Source organism: Notothenia coriiceps, unplaced genomic scaffold, assembly GCF_000735185.1.
Source record: "Notothenia coriiceps isolate Sejong01 unplaced genomic scaffold, NC01 NC01_scaffold00002825, whole genome shotgun sequence".
Taxonomy (NCBI): domain Eukaryota; kingdom Metazoa; phylum Chordata; class Actinopteri; order Perciformes; family Nototheniidae; genus Notothenia; species Notothenia coriiceps.
The window spans coordinates 120,460-136,244 of record NW_011335526.1 but is presented as its reverse complement, the minus strand read 5'-3'; the positions used below and the strand labels follow the sequence as shown (position 1 = coordinate 136,244).

The following is a 15,785-nucleotide window of genomic DNA, read 5'->3' as shown; positions in this document are numbered from 1 at the left end:
CACACACACACACACACACACACACACACACACACACACACACACACACCCTCTATGGTTTGTTTGCTTTAAGCATGCAGAGGGCAGGCCTCGCCTCAGAGGTGACTGATTTACAGTTTGTTGCTGTCTGTCAAACAGCTGACAGATGGGAAAGCAGCGCTGCCTCCGCCACACTGTCGCCACTCTCAGATGCTTTGCAGTTTCCCTAGTGGCAAGAATGCTGAGCAGCGCTCCTTAAGTTTGATGGGAGGTTAACAGCTACCATAAAAGCGTAACAGGACAGAACATACTTTATTGCTTTGTACCTGTGATGACCATTGAACCTGCTAAAAATCCTGGTAAAGCTATTTCGGCAACCAAACTGTACCCACATTGTAAATACGTTCTCATCTTTTGAAAACTCTTGGAAAAACCCGGTCATTCTTGGTAATGAAATAAGAACAAAAATGTAACACAGTGTGTTCTGTGACGTCATGTTGACTGTAAATGTCCAGAGATATAAATAGTGTGAATGTGTCTGACATGCTCATAGTGTGGGATACAACTTGTTTCTTATTTTAGCTGTTTTTCTAAAAGGCTCCAGTGTTGGGCTGGACTTTCATCACTTACTATTAAACTGACATAAACCTGTTAGCACTTTTTGTGCCCTGCTGCGTAGAGCACATTTTTATCATATGACAAGTATTTTGGGCGTTAAAGTTAACAATTAAAGGGGCCCTATTATGCTTATTTTCAGGTTCATATTTGTATTTTGTGCCTTTACGTTTACATGCTTTAATGTTAAAAAAAAAAGGTGCTTTATTTTTCTCATACTACCTGTGCTGCAGCACCTCTTTTCACCCTCTGTCTAAAACCTAAGGCCGGTCTGCTCTGATTGTTTGGCTGGCCGACTCTGTTGTGATTGGTAAACCGAGGGAACTTTGGGATTTTAGCCTTTACAGACCATTTACTTGCACAAAACCTATATAGCACACTATAGGAAAGAGAAAACCCCAAGGAACATAATAAGGCCTCTTTAAAGCCCACTGATTGTTTCTGTTTAAGATTTAGCTCACCAAGCTTTTTCTTTAGGTTCTCTACCCTGGTCTTTATCAGTGCCAGTCTGGTCTGTGACAGCTCTTTCTTTCCTCCGCTGAAGGAAATGATCATGATATAACAGACACAAGTAGCGCTTGGACGTTGTAAGACTGCTAAATGAAAAGTCTGGAACGCACCTGGTTTTCACATGGGCTGCTGTTTGGGTTTCCACTCTCATAACAGGGACAGGATTTAGGTTTCTGTTCCTCTAGTTTAAAGAAAAACAGGCTTAAATTACCCTTATTGGATATGAGATCCAGACATTTCCTGCCACTTCAGAATATATCTCCAGATAGAACAATTGAGAATAAGCATCCAACTTTAAAGACACAGTTGTATTTAAAGCAGGCTGGATAATTGATGTTGAATATCATATGAACAAACAAGCAATGCAAATGTGTAAGGGGAGACTAATTTCCTCCTAATTGAGCCACAGGGTTTTTTGTTTTGTCAGGAGATTTTAGACCAAATGGAGTCAGATTCCCGCAGATCTCCTGGGATGATGGGAGGGTCGGGCTGGAGTCTAGCAGAGCTTGGAGATCCCAGCAGTCCCCCCGGCTCCTTAATCCCTGTCATTAACTTGACTACACGGAGAGAAATGGCCTGCTCGCCTGCCATTACCCTCTCATCAGCCTGTCCTTTGTCCCCTTATTTCTTCCCTCACATCCTCTCTTTCATTAGACTTGTCTCCCGCTACTTTATTTTCTCCTGCGGGATTGTTTCCAATGGTTTCTACAGGATTTCCTTCCTCATCTTCCCTGTGGGTGCAGGTGAAGCATAAATCTTAAGTTTTTCACCTGCACACTTAGTTTAAACAGAAACCAGACTAAGCCGCAATCTTGACAATTTATTTTATATAACCACCAATCTGACCTATTTTTACAACACTCTGAAAACAATGACAAGTTGCAAGACAGTTGTTTATATTAGCTCTGTTACATGATTTATATTTGTAGTGGGTATAAACAATGACTGGTCATGGGAATTTATATCCAGACAGCTTCCTTTTAGTTTGTTTTTGTTTAATGCTTCTGCTTGATTATCAAAAAATAGACAAGGTGCTGTTTTATTTTTTTTTAAAGGAAACTATAGTTGTTGTTAATGGCAAGAACAATAATATTTATACAATAATTTAATCTTGGCATCTTTTAAATAAATAGCTTACCTCAAGGAGATATAAAAAAAAGTTGGACAGATGAATCTCAGTTGGCAAGGACACACTGTCATAACAACACTGCTATAGTGCATCCTGTGGTGCTTGCTGTTTTGTCCATTGAAACACACACACACACACACACACACACACACACACACACACACACACACACACACACACACACACACACACACACACACACACACACACACACACACAGGGGTGGTCTAGGGTCCTAAGAAGGGAGAGGGGAAACACCTTGTGACCCCCTTGTTCCTGACCGAGCTACTAGAGGAGACAACAAGGATGCACGACATCAACTCTACACAGCTGCCTTGATTTGAGTCACTATTTGGCAGACATTTAACATCACAATTACCAGCTTAAACCTGTTGCATTTATTACAGTAAGTGTTAAAAAACATTGTCTCCTGGGGGGAAAAGTGTTAAAGAAGTGCACATTTAAACTAAGCAGAGGCTCAAATGGTTGTCCCAATAATCGGTCCATTGTGATTGTGCAGTTTTTTTTGTGGTTTCTTGGCAGACATGCAATGAGGAAGGTGGATAAATCATAAATAAAAAGTCAGGATTTTGTTTCTGGTGGCAACAGCGGTAATCAGCTTTTAAACACGGTTGTAGTTTGGCTGTGGCTGGGCCATGTTTGGGTTTTGATATGGATGAACTGTCTCCCAGACACAGACAGCATGACTTCTGCTGCTGATAAAGCCGTCCCAACCCACCCTCCATTGGAGCCATCCAAGGAAAACTTTGCTTGATGCACGCACATGTTCAGTTCACCGACAGAGTAAATGTCTCTAATAGTAAGTCAATCTGAATTAAGTTACTTTTTCATCATGCAGCTACATACACAGAGAAAGCTGAACTCGAAGGTGCATGACAGCTTCTAGTGATTTAGCTTCACACACACATGATTTACAATGTCAGACTCATGATGGAGAAAAAAGCATTACAATTGATGCAGCCCAACAAGAAACATTGTCTTTTTTACTATTCACACTCCTATCCCTTGTCAAAACAAGCACCTACATTATTGTGCAATTCAAAAGCTGACAATTCCACGATTTTTTGATTACATTTGGAGATATTGCATGTTTTTTATATGGAAATAGTTACTAATTTAGCGACAAACTGCTATCCTTTTTAAAGTTGTTTCTTCTCCTTTTTCACATTGTATTTTCCCCAGCAATTCCAAATAAACTTTGATGTGTACAATCGGTGGAGTTTCCCTTAGAGTGACAAGTTTGTTTTTCAAAAGTTAAGGGACCATCAAAAAAGTTATTACAGTGAAATTGAGTTTTTTATTGTTACTGAGGTATGGGTATTTTAAAAGTTTAGAGAGCAACTTTTTATCATCCTTGATTTCCATTTGGTTTCATCTCGAAATGTTTTGAAATGTCCTGAAAAACTCACATAAAATACAGAGAAATCATATTCTCCAAAACTCATCACGGTGTATTTGGCCACATGCCTTAAACAACAATTCTGTCATAATTTTGGCTGAAAAAAGTTGCATATTCTTACACTTAAATTAATACAAGTTAACATAGAGCAATAGGGGAGTGTCATGCTTTTTATAAAGTTAAACGTTGGAGCCAACTCCTCTGCCATAAACAAGAAACCCATCAATGCTACAAATAGAGAGAGTAGCCTATATATAGAAAAATCTTTAAAAAAAAAAAAAAATGTAAAAACAACAGAAACTTTATTCCAATCTTCAAGAAAACAGAAAAATAAAATATTTCAACCTGATCACAGATGCATGATGACATTTTGAAAAGCACTGTAACTACAGATGCATTGCTCATTAAGAGAAAAGTGCTCAGAGCGACAAAAATGAAACAATAGAGCCGCCTTATCAGCACACACATTTCCATTGATTGGGTGGAGGTCTCTATTCAGTTCAATGCTGAGGTCAACAGTAGGCAGATGTGAGGAAAAGATAGCTGTTTGTGATACGGCTGAGTTTAATCAAGCACACACAGCACAGAACAATGCCTCATGGGGGCTATTTACAGAACTTCACACTATGTGATTTTTTGAGTTAAAAAAAGACATGCAGAAGCAAATTGTCTTGCATGAGTAGCAGACACACAGCTGCCACTCATCCTCAGATGACCTGCAGTTTGACAAGAAGCCCTGCCAATTAGAAAGCCCTCAGCAGGAGCAGTGCCCTCGCACATCTGAGGCTGTGGCACTGGCTCCACGGCACAGGAGTGTGACTTTGTCTGACACAGCTGAGTCGGCACTTAGCAGGCCGCCGCGAAAGGGCCGTGGCTCTGGCTCAATGTAAGATAGGATGAAAATAAAAAATACAGTCCAGTATCAATAATCTTTATTCTGCATAAAGTGTGTTCAGGAGGGCACACTTAGGGACCAACTTTGTCTCTCAGATGACGGCTCACTGTGACCCTGTGGTCCACTACCCTTGGTGCCTCTGCGTGATTTGTGGCTCCTGCAGTGTCTGCTGTATTGGCCACAAATCAAGTCAGAAAGTGGGGGATTTGTTAGCTGCCATCAATTTTTACACTTCAAACAAGCCACAGCTCACAGATTACACCTTCAATGACTTATCTCCACCTCTGACCAGACTGGAGCTGACATGCGTCCATTACAAACATCCCCCAAGTTGCCTGTCATTGACTCCAGTGAACTCTAAAGATGAATATCACACATCTCATTTCAGTTTCACAATAAAATCAGCCGGTACAAATCAGCAACTTTCTACAGAAGAGTTACACAACCATACATGATATCCCATCGCATGGTCAGCGCGAGACAGAAGCAGTCTTATCACACCAGCAGGGTCATTACAGCAGCAGATCAAAAGCCGGCGCAGCTGTGACCGAGACACATGTGTGGTCCAGACTTGAAGAGAGAAAGCCATGTGACGCAATGCAGCTAAAGGTGTCAAGGTAGCAGTGGTGGAAGTAGTATTGACACCCTGAAATTAAGTAAAAGCATCAAAACCTCACCTAAAATGTTTTACATTCAATTACTGCATTCAAATCATTACTTCAAGTTAAAGTGTGTTAGCATTATCTGCTAAATGTTCTTGAAAAATTTGTAATATAATGTTCACTGTCAGTGTGTTACTGTAATAAAAACGATGTGTTTGCATTATATTTCCCCAAAACTATGAGATTGGTGCATTTTATTCCTGTAGATGTTTATGGTTGAACTCATTTGAACCCCTTTATATACTATAAACTACAGCAATGCATCATATTCTATAAGATCATCATTGTAGCGTTACTGTCGTGCAAGAACCACTCACTCTAAAAAGTCAAATTTCATGAGCTCAGAGTTCTTTTTTGGTTTGTGAATATGCGTATTGCAGCTGATTTAAGTAGTTAGTTTATTTAGTTCAATAGGTACGATGATATTCTCAAAATAAAAGGAGCACTTAATGGAGATCTTTCAGTTGATGGCAAACATTTGAAATCCACACATCTGGAGGAACATTGTTTTCCATGGTGTAGGAGGGGGATGAAAAACTGTAATCTGAAAGTAAGTAAAGGCATCAGGCAGATGTATTGGAGGAAGAATAACGTATAAAAAAGTAGAAATATATAAAGTAGCCTTTAATTGAAATCCTATAGTACCTCTAATGTGTACTGAAGTATGGTAATTTAGTAAATCTACTAGTATTTTTCCACTACTGCAATTAACTATTAGATCTGGAAAAAGATATGACACAAAATATAAGCGTGCCGTGATTCATGGTCCGACATTTAATATATTTCACTTGTGTTTTATTTTTAAAGTACATCCTCACTCCCAGCTCATAATCATCCTCACACCAACTGAGCTGAGGATCAGCAGCAGGACTTTATCTTGGCACCTATAAAGGCTCCGATTAACAAGTGAGGAGGTCTTCTGAAGATATCCAAGACCATCTGTTTTTTATCTACTCACCTTTATTTTTTAAATTTGCTAATTTATTTGTCTTAGAGATATCGGGATTGCAAGCAGCAGGCGTCCAATCCTCTCCCCGGGGAATGAGGTAGAGGTGGGACCCACCTGGAATGTGTATGTGGGTTTCTGTGATAGCTTGTGTGTTAGTGCTTGTTTGTGAGTGTGTGTGTGTGTGTGTGTGTGTGTGTGTGTGTGTGTGTGTGTGTGTGTGTGTGTGTGTGTGTGTGTGTGTGTGTGTGTGTGTGTGTGTGTGTGTGTGTGTGTGTGAGTTCTTGGGTGTGGTTTTCTAAGATCAAGGATCAAGCACAAGCCGAATAAGCATGTTGCATTTTCTTTTTTCAGAACCAATTTGAGAGGGATCTTCACAATCTTTTGACACACAAATACAAAATCATGTGAACAGATGAAGTGCAGCCAAAGTCAAGACAAAGCTGGGCTCCATTATTATTATTATTATTATTATTGAAAGAAGAAGAACAAATGATCTGCCTTGTTAGACTCATACACTGGTTTATAAGCACAGCACAATAACCAGTCAGGCTGATAAAATGTGATCCAGATATTCCTTCATAACACTTTACGGTGTAATAATCCATTGTGAGAGTTACTGAGTATCTCCCTGTTATCCCCACTAGGAGGCCACATTAAATAAAGCTTACTTACTGCTGTAAATAATGTTCACTAATCAGATTTGTCTACCCTATGTTTCAATAAAGGTTATTAATTTGAGCTGCTATAAATATGCTGTGTATCTGTCTTTTTCTTTTGTTTCCTGCTTTAGGATGAATTATTTTAACTAATGTATAATTGATTTGATGTTGATTTTCATTTATATAAAATCGTCTACATAGCCTATAGGCCTATGTACATTACATTGTGTATGTGTAGATGAATACATGTGTTATGTCTGTCAATTATATAGTTGTATGTGATTTTGATGAAGGGTTATATTCTCTCTTGGTTTGTTTTTTAAATTAGCACAAACAAAAAAACATTTAACAACAATCTTAACTGTAGGCTTACCTATTTGTTGTAGTGGTGAGTTTTACAGGTGATTAAAATATATAATATAACTTTCTCTTATTAAAATGTGCACTGCATTAACTCCTTATTTGATGCAATCAGCAGTTGAATGTTTTAACCAGCAGGCTCAATGAAAAGAATTTACAAATAGACATTGTTAGCGCAGTGATGGTGTCAACGTTTCCTTTTGTTTTTGTTACGAACCGGTGCGTTTGCTTGCCCTTTTATCATGGTAATAAATCCCCAGACTTGAGAATTGAATTCACACCGGCTTGAGCTGCCTGCTGATAATCAATCTTCAAACAGTTTGCAATTCACTGTCGATCTAATTACGTTTTCATTCCAACTCAACAGATTATATTTCTGATGTGGCAAAAAAGGCAGCAGCTCATTTAAATCTGAGAGTAAACGATCTTTTAGTAGAAATTAGCGACAGAAACAGACAGATCAGACTGTCAAATGTGACGGATTGCATTTTAACAGCCATTTAATTCTGATTGTGATGCAAAACGAGTTGGGTGGAAATGTCCAGGCTTGTTCCCCACCTGAGCAAAATCTCGTGTTCTAACTAACTCGCTTGTAAACTAATGCAACGCTGAAAAGAAGATTTTCATGTTGATTAAAAGATTATAAAGATTTAAAGGAAAGTGAGGCAGGGTGGTGCAACCTGACCAACAGGTCCGCTTTATTTACATGATGGCATATTTTCACGTCAGTAACGCACAAAAACTGATTTAATCAACTTTTTGAACATTAGTTTTGTAATTGTAATGTTTTCTTCTTGTTAATGTTTCAGTACGGTATATCCTAATTGTTTTTACTGGAACGTACTAACGATTGCTTATTACAAATATGTAAATTAAATAGTTTTTCTTCCTTACAAAATCTGAATTTAATATGTTAAAAAGCACAATACAACTTAAATGACTGATTACATCAATTCATTGATGATCGATTGATTGATTTGTCCATTGATTTCCCTTCGACCAGACCTCAGGTGGGATCGACACGTTCATGATTTTGCGAATTTGTATTTATTTAATCGGGTAATGTATTTGGCTTAGCGTGCAAATTCCTCAAATATGATTATTAGTAATTTTGCATACTATAAAAACATTTGTAATGAGGGTTTGGTCAGGGGAGCGTATCGGGGCTCCAGAAGAGGTGAGAGAGAGGAGGAGGGGGAGGGCTGACTGAGAGATGTTTTACTGGGGGAGAAGGAGGGGGGTCGTCCTGGGAGGGAACCAGGGGTGTGGAGGGCCGAGTTTAAAAAGGCAGACAGCAGCCAGCAGTCACTCACTCTCTCACTCAGTCTCCTCCAGCAGCAGCTCTGCGGCTCCTCTGTGATCCTCTGAGTTTTGATTCACCTCAAAGAACTTTGGAACTTTACTGGACTCTACGTTTTTATTTTCTGAAAACAAAGGATTTTTTCTTCCAGCATGGAGACCACCACTGCGGAATATGATAATTATGACTATTATGATGACAATGAGACTGCCTGTGACTTCTCAGAGTGGGAGCCATCTTACTCCCTCATCCCGGTGCTCTACATGCTCATCTTCATCCTGGGCCTGTCAGGTAACGGCGTGGTCATCTTCACTGTCTGGAGATCCAAGTCTAAGCGTCGTGCTGCAGATGTATACATAGGAAACCTGGCCATCGCTGACCTCACCTTTGTTATCACCTTGCCTCTCTGGGCCGTGTACACTGCGCTGGGCTACCACTGGCCCTTTGGTGTGGCTCTGTGCAAAATCAGCAGCTATGTTGTTCTGGTCAACATGTACGCCAGCGTCTTCTGCCTCACCTGCCTGAGCTTTGACCGATACCTGGCCATCGTGCACTCCCTCTCCAGCAGCAGGCTGCGCTCTCGAGGGACTATGCTGGCGTCCTTGGGGGCCATTTGGTTCCTGTCCGGCGTGCTGGCCGTGCCCACTCTGCTCTTCCGCACCACTGTGAACGACCTGAACAGCAACAGGACCACGTGCGCCATGGACTTCAGCCTGGTGACCATGAACCAGAGGCACGAATACCTGTGGATCGCCGGGCTCAGCCTCTCCTCCTCTGCTCTGGGTTTTCTCCTACCCTTTTTGGCCATGACCATCTTCTACTGCTTCATCGGCTGCACCGTCACACGCCACTTCAACAACCTGCGCAAGGAGGACCAGAAGAAGAAGAGGCTGCTGAAGATTATCACCACACTGGTGGTGGTGTTTGCCTTCTGCTGGACTCCCTTCCACGTGCTGAAGAGCATGGACGCCCTCTCCTACCTGAACCTGGCTCCCAGCTCCTGCGGCTTCCTGCGCTTCCTGCTGCTCGCTCATCCCTACGCCACCTGCCTGGCCTACGTCAACAGCTGCCTCAACCCCTTCCTGTACGCCTTCTTTGACCTGCGCTTTCGTTCTCAGTGTCTGTGCCTGTTCAACCTGAAGAAGGCTATGCATGGCCACATGAGCTCCATGTCCTCTACGCTCAGCGCCCAGACTCTGAAGTCAGAGATTCAGTCTCTGGCCACCAAGGTGTAGAGGGGCAAAAAGAAAGGTGGAGCAGGGCTCCAACCACTGGAACACTTGTTGAAAAAAACACTTTACGTGCCCGTTGTTTAAAGCTGGGAAGCTGAGATGATGAACTTTCACCGCTCACAGTCATGAAATCCATAATATGTTCCTCCTATTCTACAGCCAGAGATGTGGAGGCTCCATATGTCGTGTGGACATGAAGCCGGGGCCAGCGGGCTGCGCTCCTTCGCTGCTTTGTTCCTCAAGTTCTCAGAGAAAAAAGAAAGTATATTTTTAGTTTTGTCCTGCTCTGTAAAAGTTATCATTTCTATCATGAAAAGAGGGCATAGTTATGATTTTAGAAACACACACTGTTGTTGGGAACTGTATATCAATTTAAAACCTGTTTACACTGGATGAAACATAAAGCTGTACAGTATTTTCATACCATAGCATTTTCTTTCTTGTTCAGATCTATTGCTGTTTTGTTTTAGAAGCACTTGTTAAAAAAGATGTGTGAGCAGGGAAATCAAACAGAGCAGTGTCCTCTTGTTGTTTGTGAAGGTAGAAGGGTGCAGGAGGGAGGGGTGGTGTAAGAGGAGAGAAGGTGTTGCGGCTTAATTATATAGTTTGTTGAGAGGAGACGGGGGGCAGACAGGCAGATGGCAGTTGACAAATGTTGTTGGGGAACAGGAACGGGGTGGGGTGGGTGGAAGGGTTTCGCAGTGTAGTCACAGCACTAAAAGGGGACAAAGGAACTCTGTAAATAAATGAAATCCAGTTTGATGTATATGTTTTATTTTTCGACATCACTGTAACTAACTACTGTAATAAAAATGTGTTCTATGAACCAGATCTCTCAGACTCATTGAGTGTGTGGAAACAAAAGTTCTTCATTTGTTGACATTTTAAAAAGGTCATTTTAAATGTGGAGAAGAGACCGTTTTACAGTAATACTAAAGTCAATAATTGTATAAAACGGGTTCTTTTTTCAATTTAAAATCCTGTGGTTTCCCATCAGTTTCATTACACCATCCTGTTATTTCAGTGTTAAGTATCTCCAGAGGGTTAAAGCTTTGTTATGAATGTCTTTGCATTGGGTTTACACCTTCAGACTAATAGATCTCTAATCTCTATTGATTCACAGCCAGTATCCAGACTGTAACCGGATTAGGCAAAGTGATTTTCATCCTGAGATGTGTATTCGATACTCAGATGTGAATCAACTTTGGCACTTTAACTATTTGATGACACAGTCTTGTGGGTAACAATCAAAGGTTTTTGAATTTGAAAGTGTTTTTATGTGTAACAAGTAGGATGAGGAGGCACAACATATTTTGAGGGATGTGTTTTAGTCAACTCCACTTTAAAGTACTTTCATGTAAAACAATGTCACAAAAAGACTCTTTATCCACAGCAGGTAAAGCCAACCAAAACCACACATGTTCACTGAATAATAGGGTCATTACCAATGAGTGACTCTTCTGAGGGATCCTTTGATTTGACAGTAATGAGCTCTGTTGGACGTAATCACCGTTTAGAGATGGCGGCGGCGAGGGGGAAGTGGGGCTCTAATCTTGGCAGAAGTTAGTCCAACGAACAAGTCAATATTTGTCCCCACTGACAAGTGGTCGTAGTTAGAGCTGTGGGGAGGGTGCGGGCGGGGCTGGGAAGCGGAGGTGGGGGTGATGGGAGATGAGCATTTGACTGCAGATGCCTCAACAGAAAATAAAAGAGGAAAAGTAGTGAACGAGGTTGGGGAAAAAAAGCCAAAGCTAGACGAGTTCATCTGTCATCACGTTTTAAAGTAACAACATGTGTGAAACAGTGAGAACCTGAAGATGCATTATTCATCTGGTCTTTGTTTGTAAGAGATCATATGTTACTTATTGTCCATCCTTGCAAAACGCAGCATATTTGACAGCAGATCACAAGATGGTCACTGTGATGGATGTATGCTGAGGCCTACGTTTGTACATCACACAAAGACAGACTCACGATTGCATAAACACACACCGTTATTCTTCAAAGTGGAATCAGGTGCCATTCGGATGGATTTATAAGTGGACAGTCCATAACACGTTCTTTAACAGCACCACTATAAGGACCAAAAAGCATCTGGTTCATCTTTAGTGAGTGAAATCAGGGTGGAGTCAATCATGCATGCAACACTGGACAGACTTGTTGTTGTTATTGAGATGAGTTGGGCTGACAGCTTGTCTCATGCTGTTAGCCAGCGAAGTCCACTTTGGGATAACTCACCCAGAATACCAGCTGAGTAAAGCACCGGGGGTCCACGGGGGAGACCGCCAGCACAAAAACAACAGTTGTGAAGGTATCTGAACGCATATAAATGTTGGTGGTGGTCGTGTGTGGCCTGTGTGACCTGTTTGCGTGTATGGATGTTTGGGTGTGTGTGTTTTTACAGTTCTTTCAAAGTATTCTTGGAGGGAGTTCAACCATGTTAATCCATTGTGCCCCTTAAAAATATTATTATTTTCCTCATTAACAGAGCAGAGCATGAACGCAGCATTTAAAACTTGGCTGTGACTCTTTGTTTTGTGACTTCAAATACGTTGCAGCATGCAAATGGAACAAGCCCCAAAAAAAAGTGAAGTTACACTCTCTTATCTTGTTGGACATCTTATAAGTTTATACTGTGTTTGCAACCACACTTGTAAATGCTTTTTGTAATGGTTAACATATTTAATAATGTTGCTGTTGTCAAGAGCTGTGATACTTAATCAGTAAGAACTGGTATGTATTCTTTTTAATTATCAAAATAATTTCCTTAAAGTCTGTGCACTGTAGCTTTTTTTTTTTAAACCACAACTCATAAAGGAGTGAATAGTGCATTCATAGGGAACTTGTTTTTATAGTGAATATAATAACTGTGTATGGTTTTGATTAAAATGAAACGATATTGCATATGTTCAAGTTAATAAAGAAGCATGTCAGCTAGTGTACAGTAGGCAGGTTTCCATCCAAAGCTGATCGTAAAATGTAATCTTTTCAACCTCAGCCAAGTGTACAAAGCTCTTTGTGAAAGTTCAACATTTCTTAGAATTTCAGCATTTCAACACGAAAATGTAAATGCCAAAAAAGGTCAATTGGGACTCATCTAGAGTGGCTCTCTGATTTGTTTTAATAACTTGAGAGTCGTCCACCATGAACACAATGTGCTGCCTGCCTATGACAACAAAGCTTTATCAGGCTGTTTTTCTACGAACAAAACGTATGATCCATTATATTTTGTGTGTAGATTTGTAGATTATAAGTAAAGTGTAGAATATATCCAGACTTATTTAACTGGTTGCGCCATCACTCTGCATGACTAGTCTCAGTGAAACACATTAAAGCAGCAGACACAGGTGCTCACTCCCAGTGTTGTCGTCAGTGTGAGCTGCCACACCCAAATGGGACATCTGAACCAAAACACAACTGCTCGCCTCCCCTCAGATCTCCCTGCTGTTCCATCCCACCCAAGCAGCAACAAATGCAATCCGCAGTGTGTGTGTGTGTGTCCATATGCACTTGTAAACAGACATATGACACATTCTGTGCACTGTCAACGCTAACCCTACTTTCTCTGTAGCTTTCGTCCACCTGTTACTCAACCATAACACATACAAACGGCTGCACACACGCAGGCACGCACGCACAGACACACACGCACGCACGCACGCACGCACGCACACACACACACACACACACACACACACACACACACTCACTCCTAACACTAACAGCATTATCTCGGGGTGTATCAAAAAAGCGGTAGTTAGGTAGAGTATCTCTCCTTACAATCCAACCATTATTTGGTTTAACACAGAGCAGAGTTAGTACGGGAAGATGCAGGGCGGGTGAAGGGGGGTCAAATGGGGTGGGAGCACAACCCGAAACCTTTGCAAGATCAAAAGGACCTGTGGGTGTCCCTCTCCCTGCCTGCTTGTTCGTCTCACCTGTGAATCTGGATCACAAAGGGAGCAAATGGAGCCCAAGAGAGTGTGTGTGTGTGTGTGTGTGTGTGTGTGTGTGTGTGTGTGTGTGTGTGTGTGTGTGTGTGTGTGTGTGTGTGTGTGTGTGTGTGTGTGTGTGTGTGTGTGTGTGTGTGTGTGTGTTTTGTACATGAAGGGTGCGTGTGTTGTGTTTGTCTCACCTCTTTCTTGGATTACTTACTTCACTTAAAGCATCCAATGACCATAAAAAAATACTGTCACAAAACATTATCAGCTAATATAATGCATTATGACAAGGATTATAATGTATTGCAACAATGGGAACTAAAATAAACTATAATCCATGCAAAATAATATCAGTGACTAAGCAGGAGTTATGAAGTATTACTCTATTTGACCTTAAAAGTTGTTGCTTTAAAATGTGTTAACTTATCATTATGTTTATAAGGCATATACAGTGTAATGCCGATGAGTGCTTATAATTATGGATATGCTGTACTATAAGAAGGTTAAAGGCATTATCATTTTGCTTAGAAAGACATGGGTATCATTGATATTTCGTTAAAGGCCCTAAAGACACATCTTCTCAATCGGCTTTCTTCCTATAAGCAATGGAAGTCTTTCATGAACACAATGTGCTGTCTTGAATCGTTTTGGTTATTTTTCTAGAAAACTGTTCATGTATTAGGGAGGCTTTTAATATCTTAGTGCTTTTATCACACGTCTGAAGTGGGCGGGGCTCAATTGGAGAATGTTGATGTCGCATGTCCGCGCACCAATCAGAGTTTGGCAGCAGTGGCGGTTGGTGAAAAATATATTAGGTGGGGCTGTGGATATGGTGACCAAACAATACTAGGGGGGTCTGGTGGGATGTTCCCCCTGGAAAAAAAATTGAGAAAATACCCCTTAAATTATGACTTCTGGTGATGTTAGAGGGGGCGGGGGGGGAGGAGGACAAATTGAGGCTTAAAAATATGAAAACACTGATCAATACCTCCATAATCTTCAGTGTGGTTAGTTATGAATCTTCCAAAACTTCCAAACACCTTGTCCTGGTCATAGTTTCTACAGTATAAACTGCAACAGTACAGTAGGCCCACACAAACTGCAGAACACCGGGGCTTTGGGAACACTCAAAATTACTTTAAATGATTTAATTCCCATTTAACCTTTTAAGGGGCTTTTTTCCCCCCGTTTTTTTTCTCACAAAACTGTGTCTCAGGGCTTCTTAAAATGTAATAAACTATTCATGTGTCCTACTCATTTAACGGCGAGAAACTCAGCTAACTGATGATATGAACCATGTTTACCGAAACAAAATACAAGTCTCACAAATGAGCCCAAATGAGTCCTGAGCGACTCTAGGTAGAAATCAATCGATATACTTATTGGATATGCTCCTAGATCGACAAGACAACAAAAGCAAAAATACGATTTGATTCCCGATCGGCGACAAACCAAGAACCAAGAAATAAATTGTCCCGTTAACAAGTCCTCTCCCAATAGCTAGAAAGCTATGAGTTGAGTTCGTAAAGGGGGCTTTTACAGTTTTTGATTCTTATTACTGTTAGACAACATAGTTCCAAACTCAATAAGATACGCAACGGTTATAAATTACAACGTTTATCTTTTTTACCTTCTTTTTAAATCCCCTGGATTTTTCCCACTACGTAAACAACTGTAAACCATTATTAATAAATTTAAAAAATTGCATATAGTAAACATTTACAACTAGTAAACTTTAACTGTACCATTACATCTAAATACTGACACCTACACATCAAACTACGTCGTGACTGACCGTACGAACTGGGGGGGGGGGGGGGGGATTTATCTTCTACTTTAGGGTGTTGACAGTAGTGTAAAACCTACTTTTACGACGGTTTGTCACCGCCGGCCCCGGAGTAATCCCCGTCAGTGTAACCTAATTGGATACCTAATTGGAAGTCGGCGCCAAAAAGAGCAAAAACTAGTCTTATTGTCGTTTTCCACTTGTATAGAGGCACAAAAACGTATGGATTTCCGATGCAGCACACTACAGACACTAAACGAAGGGGACAGCGCTCAAAAACTAGCGAGCTTCACCTACTATATGAATATAAAGAACTTAGACACCTTAGAGTAAGGAACAATCGATTCG

At 40.8% G+C, this 15,785-nt stretch overlaps 1 protein-coding gene across 1 annotated transcript; it reads left to right on the top strand.

Annotated features, from left to right (window-relative positions):
• The first annotated feature begins 8,504 nt into the window (after nt 1-8,504).
• Nucleotides 8,505-10,534, top strand: aplnra (apelin receptor a). The gene has a single exon (XM_010765919.1). The coding sequence runs from the start codon at nt 8,631-8,633 to the stop codon at nt 9,711-9,713; it is 1,083 nt and encodes a 360-aa protein (XP_010764221.1). The 5' UTR covers nt 8,505-8,630; the 3' UTR covers nt 9,714-10,534.
• Nucleotides 10,535-15,785: the final 5,251 nt, after the last annotated feature.

What these genes read in the sequence shown, in the direction of transcription:
- aplnra (XM_010765919.1), top strand. Translation starts at nt 8,631, where the DNA reads ATGGAGACCACCACTGCGGAATATGATAATTATGACTATTATGATGAC.